Source organism: Limulus polyphemus, unplaced genomic scaffold (assembly GCF_000517525.1).
Source record: "Limulus polyphemus unplaced genomic scaffold, Limulus_polyphemus-2.1.2 Scaffold2141, whole genome shotgun sequence".
Taxonomy (NCBI): Eukaryota; Metazoa; Arthropoda; class Merostomata; order Xiphosura; family Limulidae; genus Limulus; species Limulus polyphemus.
The window spans coordinates 118,100-134,151 of record NW_013667751.1 but is presented as its reverse complement, the minus strand read 5'-3'; the positions used below and the strand labels follow the sequence as shown (position 1 = coordinate 134,151).

At 33.8% G+C, this 16,052-nt stretch overlaps 1 protein-coding gene across 1 annotated transcript in view; it reads left to right on the top strand.

Annotated features, from left to right (window-relative positions):
- Positions 1 to 15,016, top strand: part of LOC106466068 (BUB3-interacting and GLEBS motif-containing protein ZNF207-like) — a 24,313-nt gene extending 9,297 nt beyond the window's left edge. The window contains exons 3-4 of the mRNA XM_022394024.1: positions 3,257 to 3,392; positions 14,769 to 15,016. Of these exons, the coding sequence (XP_022249732.1) occupies positions 3,257 to 3,392; positions 14,769 to 15,001 (369 nt within the window). The 3' untranslated portion in view covers positions 15,002 to 15,016. The remainder of the gene's footprint in view (positions 1 to 3,256; positions 3,393 to 14,768) is intronic.
- The last annotated feature ends 1,036 nt before the right edge of the window (positions 15,017 to 16,052 follow it).

Genomic DNA, 16,052 nt, shown 5'->3' with positions numbered 1-16,052 from the left:
ACCTTATCAGGATCCGTTTGTACACCATTGCTCACTAACAATGTGACCCAGTAAAGCACCTCTTTCTGGAACAAGTGGCACTTCTTGGGATGGAGTTTGAGGTTTGCTGTTTTCAAACACTTGAATACTTCCTCTAGCCGGGATATTTCCTCATCAAATGTTATTGCAAACACAATGACATCATTCAGGTACACTCGGGCTATCCTCTATTGTAGGCCTTCAAGTACTATTTCCAACCATCTCCCAAATGTTGCTGGAACATTGCTAAGCTCGAATGGCATCACACAATATTGGCAGAGACCTTGGCTATAACTAAATGTAGTCTTAGGTTTATCTGCTTCAGCCATTTTCACTTGATGGAAACCCAACTTTAAGTCCAGGGTTGAAAACCACCTGACTCCACTTAGGGCATCAAGAGTATCATCAATTCTTGGCAGTGGGTATGAGTCCTTTTTGATTATACTGTTTAGAGCTCTGAAGTCCACACAGCAATGTTTGGTGCCATCCTTCTTCTGGACTAACAAGGCAGGAGCTTACCGGGGACTATCTGATTTCTCGGCTATTCTTTCCTTAATTAGACTATCGATGACCTTCTCCATCTCTTGTCGCTTTACTGGAGCTATTCTCATCATAGGGATCATTATTGGACAGTGATTGCCTGTGTTTATTCTGGCTCCACAAGGTCTGTGCAGCCAAGGTCATGATCTCCTTTTGAAAAGATGTCTGCATAATTCACCAAAAGTTCCCTAACCTGAAAAGTCTGTGATAATGACAAATTGACTATGCTCTTCTTATAGAGGTCAGATAAATGTTCTGGAAGAGGATGTTCTTTCTTTATGGATGTATTTTTTACTTTAACATTGAATGTCTCTACCTCCTGGCACACACCCAACAATGCTCCTTCCTTAAGTGTGACATTTAGAGAAATTATCTACTGTTATGGGTATTACTTGATGACCAGCCACAAGTGACATTCCAATCTTCATGTCTGCTGGCCTGGATGGGTATTCCACTGCTTCCACAAGCATTGGGCTTCCTTGGGGATGTACTTTTATTCTACCTCAAATTATCTTCTCTGACATAGGGGGTATTGTAGTTGACTTAAGTGCTGTGACATGCAAATCAACAGAAGCAGCAACACTTACCAGAATTTGTCCATTGTTGTTCCCAAACATCATTTTATCAAAATTAACTACACACTTCCTATGTAGTAAGTAGTCAAACCCTAGTATGCAGCACCTTGATACACACAAGGGTTTACTGAGATGCAGAATCTATGACAAAGTTGCACTTTTGGCCATCCAGCTTTCCTGTCACGTAGACACTATGTGTGCTTGCCATTTTACACTTAGCTGTTGGGACTTTCACAATGGGGGTTGGTGGGTGTTTTTCAACACCAACCACTACTGGTTTTCCAAAGCTGACTTATTGGTAGTATTCTTCTTACACTGGCTTCTCATGTGTCCTTGGTCTCCATAGTTCTAACAACCTTTCTGGGTAGCAGTCTTTTCTGCCATGGCATCTTTCCTGTTTTGAAGTTGCCGACATTGAGCTCTCTTGTGCCCAGGTTTGTTACAGTGCCATCAAAGTCTCTGAAACCTCTCTGAAAGCTGCCCTCTTCTGGCCTTGAATCCAGATGACTGTACCAACCTCGGTACCTCTGTGCTGGACTTAACGTAGGATTCAAATTCGAGAGCTCTGGCCATTGCATCCTGCATAGTAGCGTGGTGTGCTTGCTTCGCTTGTATCTTCAGTTGTGGACTGTCCAAGGCATCTATAAACTGATCCCTCAGCAACAGCTGGAGGACATGGGGTGGTGCAGTTGGGTAGGCCTTGTGTGCCATACCTTCCAAGTCCTGTGCTAGCTCTTGCAGGCTCTCCCCTTTAGCACGGACTCTAGTCCTAAACCTAGTCCTGTAGACTTCAGACTGATTTTGAGATCCGTACCTGCATTCTAGAGCAACTACCAGTGCTCTATAGTTGTGCCTGTCATTTACTGACAACTGTCCAAGTATTTTCAGTGGTTGTTCCTTCAAGCCCATTGCCAGGTGCACTGCTTTCTGCTCCACTGTCCATCCATTCATTTCTGCCAGGAGCTCAAACTGTGCACTCTATGCTTTCCATGGTGCATTCCCTTCAAATTCCTGTGGCTTCCTTCATACTAGATCACCCCTATTGCTGACACTTATGTCTGGAATGTGACTTCTTGCAGGACTGAAGATGTCTGCATTAGGGTTTAGCTGTGGGGTCTGGATAGGGCTTCCTGTTGTCTGGGGCTGATTAGATCCATGGCTAATATATCCTCCTTGTGTAAAAGACAGTAAATCGTCTTTTAATGTATTTAAATCACTTTGAAATTTACTAATCTTTACCATTTGTATTTCTTGTTCCAGTTGCCACTGGTGTTGGTTTTCTTCTCACTGCTGTAGTCTCTCTTCTTGTTCATTTTCTTTCTCCTCCAGCCACTGCTGTAGTCTCTCTTCTTGTTTATTTTTTCGTTTTTCTTGTTTCTTTTTTTTTCCCTCCAACAACAACAACAACTGCTGTAATTTCTCTTCTTGTTTCTTTTCTCATTCTTCTTATTTCTTTTCTTTTTCCTCCAACAGCTGCTGTAATCTGTCTTCTTGTTTCTTTTCTCGTTCTTCATTCTTTACTTATGGTGCCTACTGTTCGCTTGACTCAATTATCTATCTTTTCAATCTATCTCTCTATGCAGTTGTGCTGGTTTTTCTCACCAGGCTTATATACTAAAGAAGAGGGCACCTCGAACAAACTAGAGTTGCCAGGAAAATTCATGATCCTTCCACAAACTCCATTGTGCATGCTTCCAGCATTGTGTGACTTCCGCTGTTGTAACATAATTATTTCTTGAGAGGTAAGTACGTGAAAATGTATTTCAGATGGATATTCTTTTCCATAGAACCACTTACCTTACTTCTGGGGTATGTTTTTTCCTTGTCAAGAAGGAGTTTTTTTGTTTACAAGTTGTGCAAGAAGGATGTGTTTCTCTTCTGTTGATGGAGTTGTATGATCTGATGTTGCCTGGTAACACAGATGCATGTGCAAAAAAGATTGGGAGTAATGGTGAGGTACTAGCAAATTGTTCTGTTGAGAGATGAGTATCTGTCTGAATTAAATTTCCACGTAGGAAAAAGGTTAATTTTTTATGTCAAGTTTAAAGCAAAAAAGAAAACTTTACAAGTTTGTAATTATAGGCAATGTTGAAAGTTTTAATTCCTTTTAAACTACAATTTAGGTTCATAAGGAGACCATTGACAAGGTTCCTAATTCTCTTCCCAACCGAAATAATGTTGACATAGAAATTTATGGTATGGAGGGGATTCCAGATGAAGACATTAAGGAACATGAACGACAAAAACAGGCTGGAGAATGTATGTATTTGTGAGAGTTTTGTTTCACTTCCTATGCAGTAATAAGCAATGAAAACTTACTTTTTCACATATACAAGTGTGTACATAAAGTAAGCACACTTATATTATGTATCAGATAATTGTAGGTTTTCTATTTCTGGTTATTTTGTGTTTCAGTAAAGTGTTTATATTAAACTTTGTTATGAAAAAGTTTATATAACTTCAAAGTATTATAAAATCTTATATATATATATATAATAATAAAGACATTTGGTAACATTTGGTAGAAATAACTTAAAATGAATGCCTTAAAACTCATTTTGTTTCACCTTGAAATAATTCAATTATTTTAGATCACTAATCTTATCTGCAGCCACTTTATCATTTGTACATCTTCTTACAAATGCTGTGATAGGAAAGAAACTAATTATGGGAAAGTTGTAGGCTTAACAAAATTTTTACCATGTTACATTCAATTGGTAAATTTTGCTGTTGTAGTTGGGCTTTCTTGTTATTTTGCTTGGACATTGTTTCTACATTGATACCAATTTTAAAGAAGAATTTTTTAGAAGTATCTGAACTAATTTGTTATTATGAAAAACATAGGTTGAATTTAAAGTCATACTGTGGTATTAAGCAAAAAAAACATCAAAATTCATCTGTAAGACAATAAGAAACTTTCCAAAAATTTATATCACGAATATTAATATGTAATTAAAACAATTACTTTCAGTGCAACAATTTATCATATTAACTATTGGTCTTTCACATTACTTTTAGTAAATGTAATAACTAGTGAAAGTACCCGGCTTTGCTCGGGGTTATTAGGTTGATATATTCTAGATAAAAACCAGTGTGTGTCGATTCACATCACGCTTGATTTCTCAAAATAAGAGGAGTCATAAAAGCCAAAATGCATTTATCCAGATAGAATACTTCGATTACTGTCTGCCCATTACGATTTTAGTGATAGGAGTGCAAGGGGGCTGTGAAGGGGTTTACTGTGAAACCTGGTAAGTGTAGTGAATGTTGGTATGATTTATAGAAATTAATGAATAAGCCTAAAGTAAAGACATAGTTTGAGATAACCTAGCCTAGAGCCAAGTGCATAAAATTTATCATGAAATTAAAAATATTGATCCAATTTTAAACTTAAATTATTTCTGAATTAAGGTATTTTCTGTTATATCAACAATGTTTTTAATAAAATACAAATCTCTTTAATCAATGGAGACTCTAAATTAAGAAATCAACAAATATTTTTCCAGTTTCGTTTCTTATACTTTGAGTATATAGACTAACAACATTATTAGGTTATACTTTTTTTGCTAAGCAACATGACATAAAAACCATTGTTGGAACATATTGTTACCAAAATGCACTGATTTTTCTATCTGCTGGTTTTTCACTAGCTTGCCCCATTAAAAAGATGCACATGCACATGTGTGCACACACGTGGATAAGTAATAATACCCAGGTACACACCCTCAGGGTCCACTTAGTGTGGGTGCTAAATTTCAGGTTTTTAGGTTCTTTCCTCTGAGAGCTATGGTTGTCACACACATACAGACATGCTTTTTTATTATTATAGATATAAAAAGAAGAAATTCAGGCACTTTTTCTTACCCAGCAGAAAAATATAGTTAAGTATTGTCCGAGCTCTGTCATCAAAATACGGTTACTTTTGATAAGTCTAATAAGATTCCTTTTGGCTTGAAAATAAAGTTTGAATCCTGAAGATACATTATCAAGGTCAAGAGATTTAAAATCTTCAAATAAATGTATTATTTTTCACTTTTATTAAAAGGACAAGATGACTCAAGGGTCATCATAAAAGTTTTTGAAAATAGTATCAAAATAAACCTTAGCCAAAAGACATTTATATCTGAGTTTTATTTTCCAAATGTGAGTTATCTTGGGTTAATGATGTAGTAACTATGATCACATCCTATGCAGAAAAAACCTTAGCCAAAAGACATTTATATCTGAGTTTTATTTTCCAAATGTGAGTTATCTTGGGTTTATGATGTAGTAACTATGATCACATCCTATGCAGAAAAAATATCTTAGACTTGACAGTATATGAATATTTTTCATTGATATGCTTTTTTTTGTTGTTCATTTGGTCTTAACAAACCAAATAATGTGATAGGTATAACATTTTATAAGTTTAGTTAATTTTTCTGGGAAAAATACAGTTGGGAAAGAAAATTAGGTAAAAATTGAATAAGTGGCCAGTCATGTGACATGTTTATTCATATTAATTTTAATGTTGACAAAAGAGCTTTACCTAAGACAATTCCAGGAGTTTACCTATAACAGATCTGAAGAGGAAGATGGTACATTTCTCCGAGTTCAAAAGTCATGATTCTTGGTTGAATGATTGTTACTATATTAGGATGATGTTTTAGACTTGTTAAATGTTTAGGATGTATGCAAGATGGAGCTTATGAGTAACCATTAGGAGGGGCTATTGCTAAAAGAAATCTTTATTGTCTTACTCATGTACAGAAACCAAAATGTTTTATGTAGCACGTTCATTTCAGTATTTTGAAATCTGTTAGATTCTGTAATTATTATAATGAATCTGAAAAATAATTATCAAGAAAATGAAATAAGGGGAAGTATATTTCAATTTATATTCTTCTAAGTTATTTGTCTTGATGTTATGGTAGGTTATTACTACTGTTGGATTAACTCTTTCTTCAATGTCATCATCCGAGTACCATAAAACCTTATGAACTTCCACATGTACTCCTTCATCACAAGTAAACAAGGGCTATTGTTGTATGGTAAACATACAATATATTTGACCTAAAAACTGTTGGACATTATCCCATTCCTGACTACTATAAATTTTGGCTGGAGAATATATTTGACCTAAAAACTGTTGGACACTTTCCTAGTTTTAGTCACTATACCTTTAGAATATGCTTACAATTCATCCATAACTGTTGGACTCGGTCTCATTTCTTATTATACCTCTTGGCTGAATATATATTTGACCTAAAACTGTTGGACATGGCCACATTTCTGGCTACTATACGTTTAGATTGTGGAGAGATTTAATCTACTATTGTTGAACACTGATGCAGTTTTGGTTGCTATACCTTCAGACTGGAGTGGTACTAGATCTATTGAACAATGTCCAGGTTCATGTCACTATACCATAAGGCTGGAGAGATATGTGAACATCAGTTGTTGAACATTTTGCTAGTTCTGGTTACAAGAGAGGAGACACTTGATATATTTTTTCCCTCCATTCCATGAATTGAGGGTATATCAGCCACTGGAGGTTCAATCACTTAGCAAAAAAAAGAAACTATTTTTAGTAATTCAGAAAGGAATTGTTGGTTATTTTTTATTTTGGTGAACTGGAGATGAGTTCTACATATAACTAGGTATGCACAGCTTCTGAGATGTATTTGTTGAAAAATTAGGGTTAAGACTGAAAGAATTTGTCTATGTGGTTATAGAGAAAGTACTGATGTGCTAGAAATAATGAGTGATTTTAAAGATGTTAGCTGCACTTGTGTTCTTTGGGTTGTGGAAATACAAATGATTTGATTCCTATGCTGTAAGTACATTAATTTGTATTTAAATGTTAATTATTAACAGTAGCAGTTTAATTTTCTTATTGTTACCAGCAATTTTACTTTTTTGAGTAGTTTCTGTACTAATACAAAAAGAGAATAGTGGAAAAGACTTGTAATAAAATGCTGTATCAGATGGGGAATTGATTAAAGTGAATACATTTACTGAAGCTATAATTTTTTAACATTTGGGTTGTTAAAGTACAGTTTTGTTTTAGTATGTATTGATGAATTCTTTCCTCATCTGTAGATGGAAGTAAATACTGCAAAATATTTCTGTGTTCTCTGCTAGTACTTGTAGAAAAAGATGCATATTAATATCTACGATGTTCATAATTTATTTATTTATATTGTTGTTAAGGCAATTAATTTTACACAGTAAAGAACTTGTTATGATAGAATAACTTTATCTCCAAAAACAAAACTACTTGTTCTGGAGATTTGGCTCAAATGCTGTTTTTCAGGTCTTCCATTTATGGGCACCAATGGCACAAACTGCCATCGTATTGTCCCTAACAACGGGAAACATACCAGGTAAACTGAAGACAGACTGTACTGTTTAACTGTTAAAAAAAGTTAACTTTAAATTATCTCATTTTTCTATATTGTGATGCAGTTTATTTCTGAGTAAGGACAGTCTAAACATATAGTTATATTTACACTTATATAAGTAGAATGTTATTTATGGTTAGAAAATCACAGAGGGTCATTTACAGATTATGGAAACCTATGCAAGTAAATTACTGTTCCCTGGTTCTAGAACCATGCTTACATCTGAAATCAAACCTATGTAAGTAAATTACTGTTCCCTGTTTCTAGAAACATGCTCACATCTGAAATCAAACCTATGTAAATAAATTACTGTTCCCTGGTTCTGGAACCATGCTCACATCTGAAATCAAACCTATGTAAGTAAATTACTATTACATGTTTCTATAACCATGCTTACATCTGAAATCAAACCTATGTAAGTAAATTACTGTTCCCCTGAGTTTTAGAACCATGCTCACATCTGAAATCAAATCTATGTAAGTAAATTACTGTTCCCTGTTTCTATAACCATGCTCACATCTAAAATCACACCTATTTAAGTAAATTACTATTCCATGTTTCTATAACCATGCTCACATCTAAAATCAAACCTATGTAAGTAAATTGCTGTTCCCCTGAGTTCTAGAACCATGCTCACATCTAAAATTAAACCTATATAAGTATATTATTGTTCCCTGGTTATAGAACTTTGCTCACATCTAAAATCACACATATGCAAGTAAATTACTGTTCCCTGGTTCAAGAACCATGCTCACATCTGAAATCAAACCTATGTAAGTATATTACTGTTCCCTGTTTCTAAAAACATGCTCACATCTGAAATCAAACATGTGTAAGTAAATTACCGTTTCCTGGTTCTAGAACCATGCTCACATCTAAAATGAAACCTATATAAGTATATTACTGTTCCCTGTTTCTAGAACCATGCTCACCACTGAAATCAAACCTATGTAAGTAAATTACTGTTCCCTGTTTCTAGAACCATGCTTACATCTGAAATCAAACCTATGTAAGTAAATTACTGTTCCCTGTTTCTAGAACCATGCTCACATCTGAAATCAAACCTATGTAAGTAAATTACTGTTTCCTGGTTCTAGAACCATGCTCACATCTAAAATCAAACCTATGTAAGTAAATTACTGTTCCTTGTTTCTAGAATTATGCTCACATTTGAAATCAAACTTATGTAAGTAAATTACTGTTCCCCTGAGTTTTAGAACCATGCTCACATCTGAAATCAAACCTATGTAAGTAAATTACTGTTCCCTAGTTCTGGAACCATGCTCACATCTGAAATCAAACATATGTAAGTAAATTACTGTTCCCTGTTTCTAGAACCATGCTGAAGTATAAAATCAAACCTATGTAAGTAAATTACTGTTCCCCTGAGTTCTAGAACCATGCTCACATCTAGAATTAAACCTATGTAAGCAAATTACTATTCCTTGTTTTTATAACCATGCTCGCATCTAAAATTAAACCTATATAAGTATATTATTGTTCCCTGTTTCTAGAACCATGCTCACATTTGAAATCAAACCTATGTAAGTAAATTACTGTTCCCTGTTTCTAGAACCATACTCACATCTGAAATCAAACCTATGTAAGTAAATTACTGTTCCCTAGTTCTGGAACCATGCTCACATCTGAAATCAAACCTATGTAAGTAAATTACTGTTCCCTGTTTCTAGAACCATGCTTACATCTGAAATCAAACGTATGCAAGTAAATTACTGTTCCCTGGTTCTAGAACTATGCTCACATATAAAATCAAACCTATGTAAGTCAATTACTGTTCCCCCGAGTTCTAGAACCATGCTCAAATATAAAATCAATCCTATGTAAGTAAATTAGTTCCCTGTTTCTAGAACCATGCTCACATCTAAAATCAAACCTATGTAAGTAAATTACAGTTCTCTGTTTCTAGAACCATGCTCAAGTATAAAATCAAACCTATATAAGTAAATTACAGTTCCCTGTTTCTAGAACCATACCCACATCTAAAATCAAACCTTTGTCGGTAAATTACTGTTCCCTGGTTCCAGAACCATGCTCACATCTACAATCAAATCTTTGTAAGTAAATTACTGTTCTCTGGTTCTAGAACCTTGAGATCCAGAACCATGTTTATATCTAAAATCAAACCTATGTAAGTAAATTACATTGCCATGAGTTCTAGAACCATGCTTGCATCTAAAATCAAGCCTTTATAAGTAAGTTACAGTTCCCTGGTTCTAGAACCATGCTCACATCTACAATCAAATCTTTGTAAGTAAATTACTGTTCCCCTGAGTTCTAGAACAATGCTCACATCTAAAATCAAACCTAAGGAAATTACTGCCCCTTGGTTCTAGAACCATGCTCACATCTAAAATCAAGCCTTTATAAGTAAGTTACTGTTGCCTGGTTCTAGAATCATGCTCACATCTAAAATCAAACCTAAGGAAATTACTGCCCCTTGGTTCTAAAACCATGCTCACATCTAAAATTAAACCTTTGTAAGTAAATTACTGTTCCCCTGGTTTTTGAACCATGCTCAGATCTAAAATGAAACCTATGTGAGTAAGTTACTGTTGCCTGGTTCTAGAACCATGCTCACATCTAAAATCAAACCTTGCTGGCTGTAGTTGCATGTGATCACTCATTCCAAAAATGACAATGATAGAAAATCAGCCAAAAGATACAAGGTAGGAGTCTTTAGCATTCTGCATAAAAGCAGAAACAACTAAACAGCAGTGTGTTTAATCCAGGGAGTTGTCATTGTGAACCACAGTTTCTCTTGTGTATTTTCACATTACATTAATCCTTCTGGACTGGGGAGTTGTCATTGACAACCATAGTTTCACTCGTGTCTTTTCATATTACATTAATCCTTCTGGATTAGGGAGTTGTCATTGATAAACAGTTTCATTCGTGTATTTTCACATTACGTGCTTTGAGGTGAATCGGTGAAGAAGTAATAATACATGGAGAATCACTGAGGGATGATCATTTCCTGGAAAATATAATCCTATTGTTTACAGTCTCAGAGCTGTGCAGAGATGCTTGAAATGTTTTTTCTTTACGAATTACAGTAAAATAAATGTAACAAAGTAACAATTCTAAAATAGTTTTGATGAACAAATTGTAGAAATAATTATTAGAATTGTTATTTTTACTTAAATTGTGAAATTTGATATGCAGGTGTGTACTCGATGTCTGAAAGGTACTGACTGGTTGTGTTAGGGTTAAAAGAGAGACTGGCTTTAAAGCCACACTACAAGAAGAGAATGCTGACTCAGAATAGTCAGGGATGGTACCAAAGGTTTAATGTTAAGAAAGCTCCAGACATGTTACACAGAGAAAGGCCAGTTGTGGGAAGCTGGAGAATATGCACTATGCAAGTGAAAAATTGAAATTTCTGCTGACTTTCAATGAGACATGATTTTCTTTGACCACAGTGAAAATGTAATAATCTGCCATTGTTTGCATGATGACAGGACTATTAAAGATGGCGTTGCGAGTACAAGGAATGTTTCTCAAAACATTTTTTAGTGATCGAAGGATTTATCTCTAGAAGAAAGTTGTATCCAAAGTTACAAAAACTCCAATAATTTAGCCATTTTGACACTGATTTTTTTTAAAACAAATCTGAGAAATACACAAAGTGAAGGAAGTAAAGTGAGAAGTTATCGGTTTAAAGTTCTAAGTACAGTTTAGAATCAGTGTCTGTTTACATGAGAAAGGTTGTCAAAAACTTTGTGAAGTCCATTATGCAGCTAAAGTAGATTTTTAATTCGGTGTTTCAAAGTTGTTTACCTAATGAGGCATTAGCTGGTTCATGGAAAGATATACAGTGAATTCATTTTTGGGATCACTGTCCTTTGCATGTGTTGCCTTCCTCCAATCACCTCTGTTCATTCCCAGGTCTTCTGCAATTCCCTTCTCATTCATCTCCTATTGAACTCTCTCACTATGGGCTCAGTTCTAAGGACCAACCTCATAATCATTTTGTGCTTGTTATAGCTTTCATACTATAACTTAATACAGTATGCGTATCTTCATGAAATTTTGCAAATTATCAGTAAACATTACAAGGCTTTTGTACACAAGATATCAGAATTTGTTATTAAGTTTAAGATTTTTTAATTAATGATTTGATCGTGCATTTTTTCTTTTGGAATGTTGACTGTCCAACACATGCAGAGTAATTTTGATTTTAAGAATAAAAATACTTTTATGTATCAGAAAAGTGTCAAATTTCATATGTGAAATCTTTGTAATCTGCAGATAGTTATCAAACATTTTCATTCAGAAAAACTTTTATATTTTATCTGTTATTTTCACTATTTATCTCTGTATGGGTTTGGTTGATGTGACCGACCTCGTAACCACCATAAAAAAATTAGGAAATAAATATAAATTATGCCTATTTCATTCTAGAATGAATACAAATTGTAACATAAATGTGTTTAGTCTAAGTAGCTTAAATCTCCTAACGTTATACATTTATATTTATTTTATATTGAACTTTAAGACATGTCTGACTAACATTACAGAAGTTGCAATGATGGGGTACACATGCACTGTATTCAGTTGTATAAACTGGCCTTTACAAAGTGACCTACCTTGGCTTTGTTCTAGTGGACCAGTATTTTGTAAAATAGAATCACATTTCGGTTATATACATGTGTGTATATATATACTAACTTTGTACTCGTTTGCTGCTTGCCATAATTTGCTAAGCCTTGTCAAATTGCACACGTGAAGGATGTAAAACAAAATAACTTTTTTAGGTTTTGTGTATACATTTTGAAATAACAAAATATCATAAATGACTATAGTGATACCATAGAAATCCACTATAATTTATCAGGCTTAGTAACTAATCTTTAATTGGGTCTAAGAAAATATGATATTTTGAACAACATTTTATTATCTCTTCCTTTAAAGCTAAGGCACAAAAGAAATAATCTTGGGAACTTCTGACTCTTAGAGAAAACCACGTGGGGAAAATTCTTAGTTTTTGACTGGTTATAAACCCATGAGAGAGTGAAGTGGGTGTATGTAAGGAAATATTTCCAAAAATGGAAGAAGTGGGTGGGGGCCACTTTGTTTTATTTGCTAAATTTGCAAATAGAAAAGAAAGGAGGTTCTTATTTTATATTCTAGCTTGTCAATATAGGTAACCTTAGTATTTAATTTGTAAGAAACTATAGATTTTGTATTTGGACATCACAAACATCTAATTTGAACAAGTACCACATTTAACATACCACATGACACACAAAAATCTATATATACATAATGTACAATACTAAAATTTCAATTATAATCTACAATTTGATACCAAACTTATTGACATACATTCATAAAATAGTGGTTCAATAAAATTTTGAATACAAGTCCACAAATGTGATGCCATGCTCTTTGGCCCCTGAACATAAGAAGACCTGTAGCGAGAGGGTTAATCCCATCCTTCCAAAGCCTTCCCTGTCTTCTCTTGCTGACTACTGGCAGCTCTAATTCTCTCCTTTTTACTTCTTCTTCTTATTTCTTTAATTTCAGATAGATAGAGCATGATTGCTGGGATAAAAATGCTCTACAGTGCTAGCATGGGAAACTTTATCATTGTTTCCAAAACAATGTAAATGACCCTATTCTTTGAATAATCATTAACTTTAGAATACTTTTACTTGTGTTCATTTCTGACAAAGAAAGAGAGCACAGTTTTTGTTTATTATATACACGTTTTATTTATTAATCTGTTTCTAAACAGTAGTGCACTGTTTTGTTGTTTTTTAAAGATTAGTTCTGCAGTCTAAACTTGTCTTTCACAAGTCTAATATGTTAAAAACAATAAATGCATCTCTAAAGTTTTGCCTAAGTTTATATTTTTCCTGGTTGTTCGTGAAGTGTAATGCTGTTTTCTTTGTTTTACTAGTTTAAGAAATTCAGTTCTTTCAATTTTTGATATTTGACAGGGAACTTTATAATAAAGACAGTTAAAATTGTGGATTGATATATACATATGGTGGAGCACATACTATATAAACTATAATATTTTCTAAAAATTAGTATGCTGTATTATATTGAGCTATCAGTCTTTTCTGTCTGTAATTTGATTTATGGCTATAGATCTACACTTGTACAACTACAACTGTGTTCGCTATACATCTATATGTATCTATACATCTACAACTGTAGCTATGTTAACTGTTAGATCTATACTTGTACAACTGTAGCTATATTAACTGTTAGATCTATACTTGTACAACTGTAGCTATGTTAACTGCTAGACTTGTACAACTGTAGCTATGTTAACCGCTAGACTTGTACAACTGTAGCTGTGTTAACCGCTAGACTTGTACAACTGTAGCTGTGTTAACCGCTAGACTTGTACAACTGTAGCTGTTTTGACCGCTAGACTTGTACAACTGTAGATTTGGTAACCGCTAGACATGTACAATTGTAGCTTTGTTAACCGCTAGACATGTACAATTGTAGCTTTGTTAACCGCTAGACTTGTACAACTGTAGCTTTGTTAACCGCTAGACCTGTACAACTGTAGCTTTGTTAACTGCTAGACTTGTACAACTGTAGCTTTGTTAACTGCTAGACCTGTACAACTGTAGCTATGTTAACTGTTAGACTTGTACAATTGTAACTACGTTTACTATTAATTTAACATGTTAATGTTCTCACCATTCTGTTAGAGGAAGACTGGAATGGTCAGTGACCAAAAGTTTAGGTTAGGATTGGCATTCATGTTGTATCTTTTTGAAACACACAGAAAAAAAAAATTATATCAATTTCAGGTGAATAGGATCAACAGAAACCACACGGTTCAGTGTTTTGTTGTGTACAAGAAAAGATATTACTAGATGAAATTTGTTTCATACATTATAGAACATGTGAAAAGAATAAAATAAAATCATTTACATGAAAACACATTTTAAATAGTCCACTTTGTCTCTCAGTAATATTCATAGTACTATGTTATTTTGCATCATTATGCTCACATAGGTCTCTTCACCTATGACCCCATATTTTAATCCATCTTAACTTGTATTGGTTAGATAATTTTGTCATGAATTAATTTATGAAGATACTTTTCTGTTAAAAAGTAGTAGAAAAACTCAGTATTCTGGATTTGAAATGTGTAGTTTAATGAGATACTACTTGAATGCTAACTCTGATCAGTGATCTTTAGTTATTGGTTTGTTCTTAACTTAAACCACTTGATAAAGACATGAATCAACAACCTTTTCAGTGATTGTAAGTGATGATGGCAATGACTCTGACTCGAGTAGAACTCAAAACACTGGCTTTAACCAGCCTGCTGTGGCTCTACCCAGTGTGCCTCAAGGGGGAATGATGCCTCACATGCCCTCAATGATGAGAGGACCCATGCAGGGAATGCAATACATCCCAGGTGGTCCCATGATGGGACCCATGCATCCAATGGGTATGGGTCCAATGGGACCTATGGGTAAGTATCTTTAGTTATAGATACCAGTTATGATGTCAGGACGTATGTGTTGTGGTGCAGGAGAAGCACTTTAGTTACTAAGTGATATGACAAAGTTTTTAACATTTCATTCATATTGCATGCTCTTTGAACTTAACCATTACTTTAGATATGTCACTAATGTCTTAAAAGTTTCAATTGCTGTGTTGAAACCAGTGAAATAATAACTCTAACTAATAGTATAAAAATGTAGCAAGATCTTTCTACACATTTAAACCTGATGGGCTGAAGCTTTCTTTATATCCTGTGGCTGCTTGTATCTTAATAATGTATTCTAAATTTATTAGCAAAAAAAAATGTGTCTGAAACATGATTCTTCACAAGACTTGAGGTACATTAAAGATTTAGTATTAAAACTGCTATGTATTTTGCCAAAGATTGAGGATAGTTAATTTAATTATGATAATTTAAGAAACATTGGAATGATTCATAAAATCATAAAATTCAGATAATCCTTTACTTAAAAAGTCTTTTTTTAAAGAAAATCTGGAAGGTACTGTAGTTAGTGTGTTTATAAATATATTACAGAAGATACTGTAGTTAGTGTGTTTGAATATATTACAGAATGTACTGTAGGTAGTGTGTTTATAAATATATAACAGAAGGTACTGTAGTTATTGTGTTTATGAATATATTACAGAATGTACTGTAGTTAGTGTGTTTGAATATATTACAGAATGTACTGTAGGTAGTGTGTTTATAAATATATAACAGAAGGTACTGTAGTTAGTGTGTTTATAACTATATTGCTGAAGGTACTGTAGTTAGTGTGTTTATAAATATATTGCAGAAAGTACTGTAGTTAGTGTGTTTATAAATATATAACAGAAGGTACTGTAGTTAGTGTGTTTATAAATATATAACAGAAGGTACTGTAGTTTGTGTGTTTATAAATATATTGCAGAAGGTACTGTAGTTAGTGTGTTTATAAATATATTGCAGAAGGTACTGTAGTTAGTGTGTTTATGAATATATTACAGAAGGTACTGTAGTTAGTGTGTTTATGAATATATTACAGAATGTACT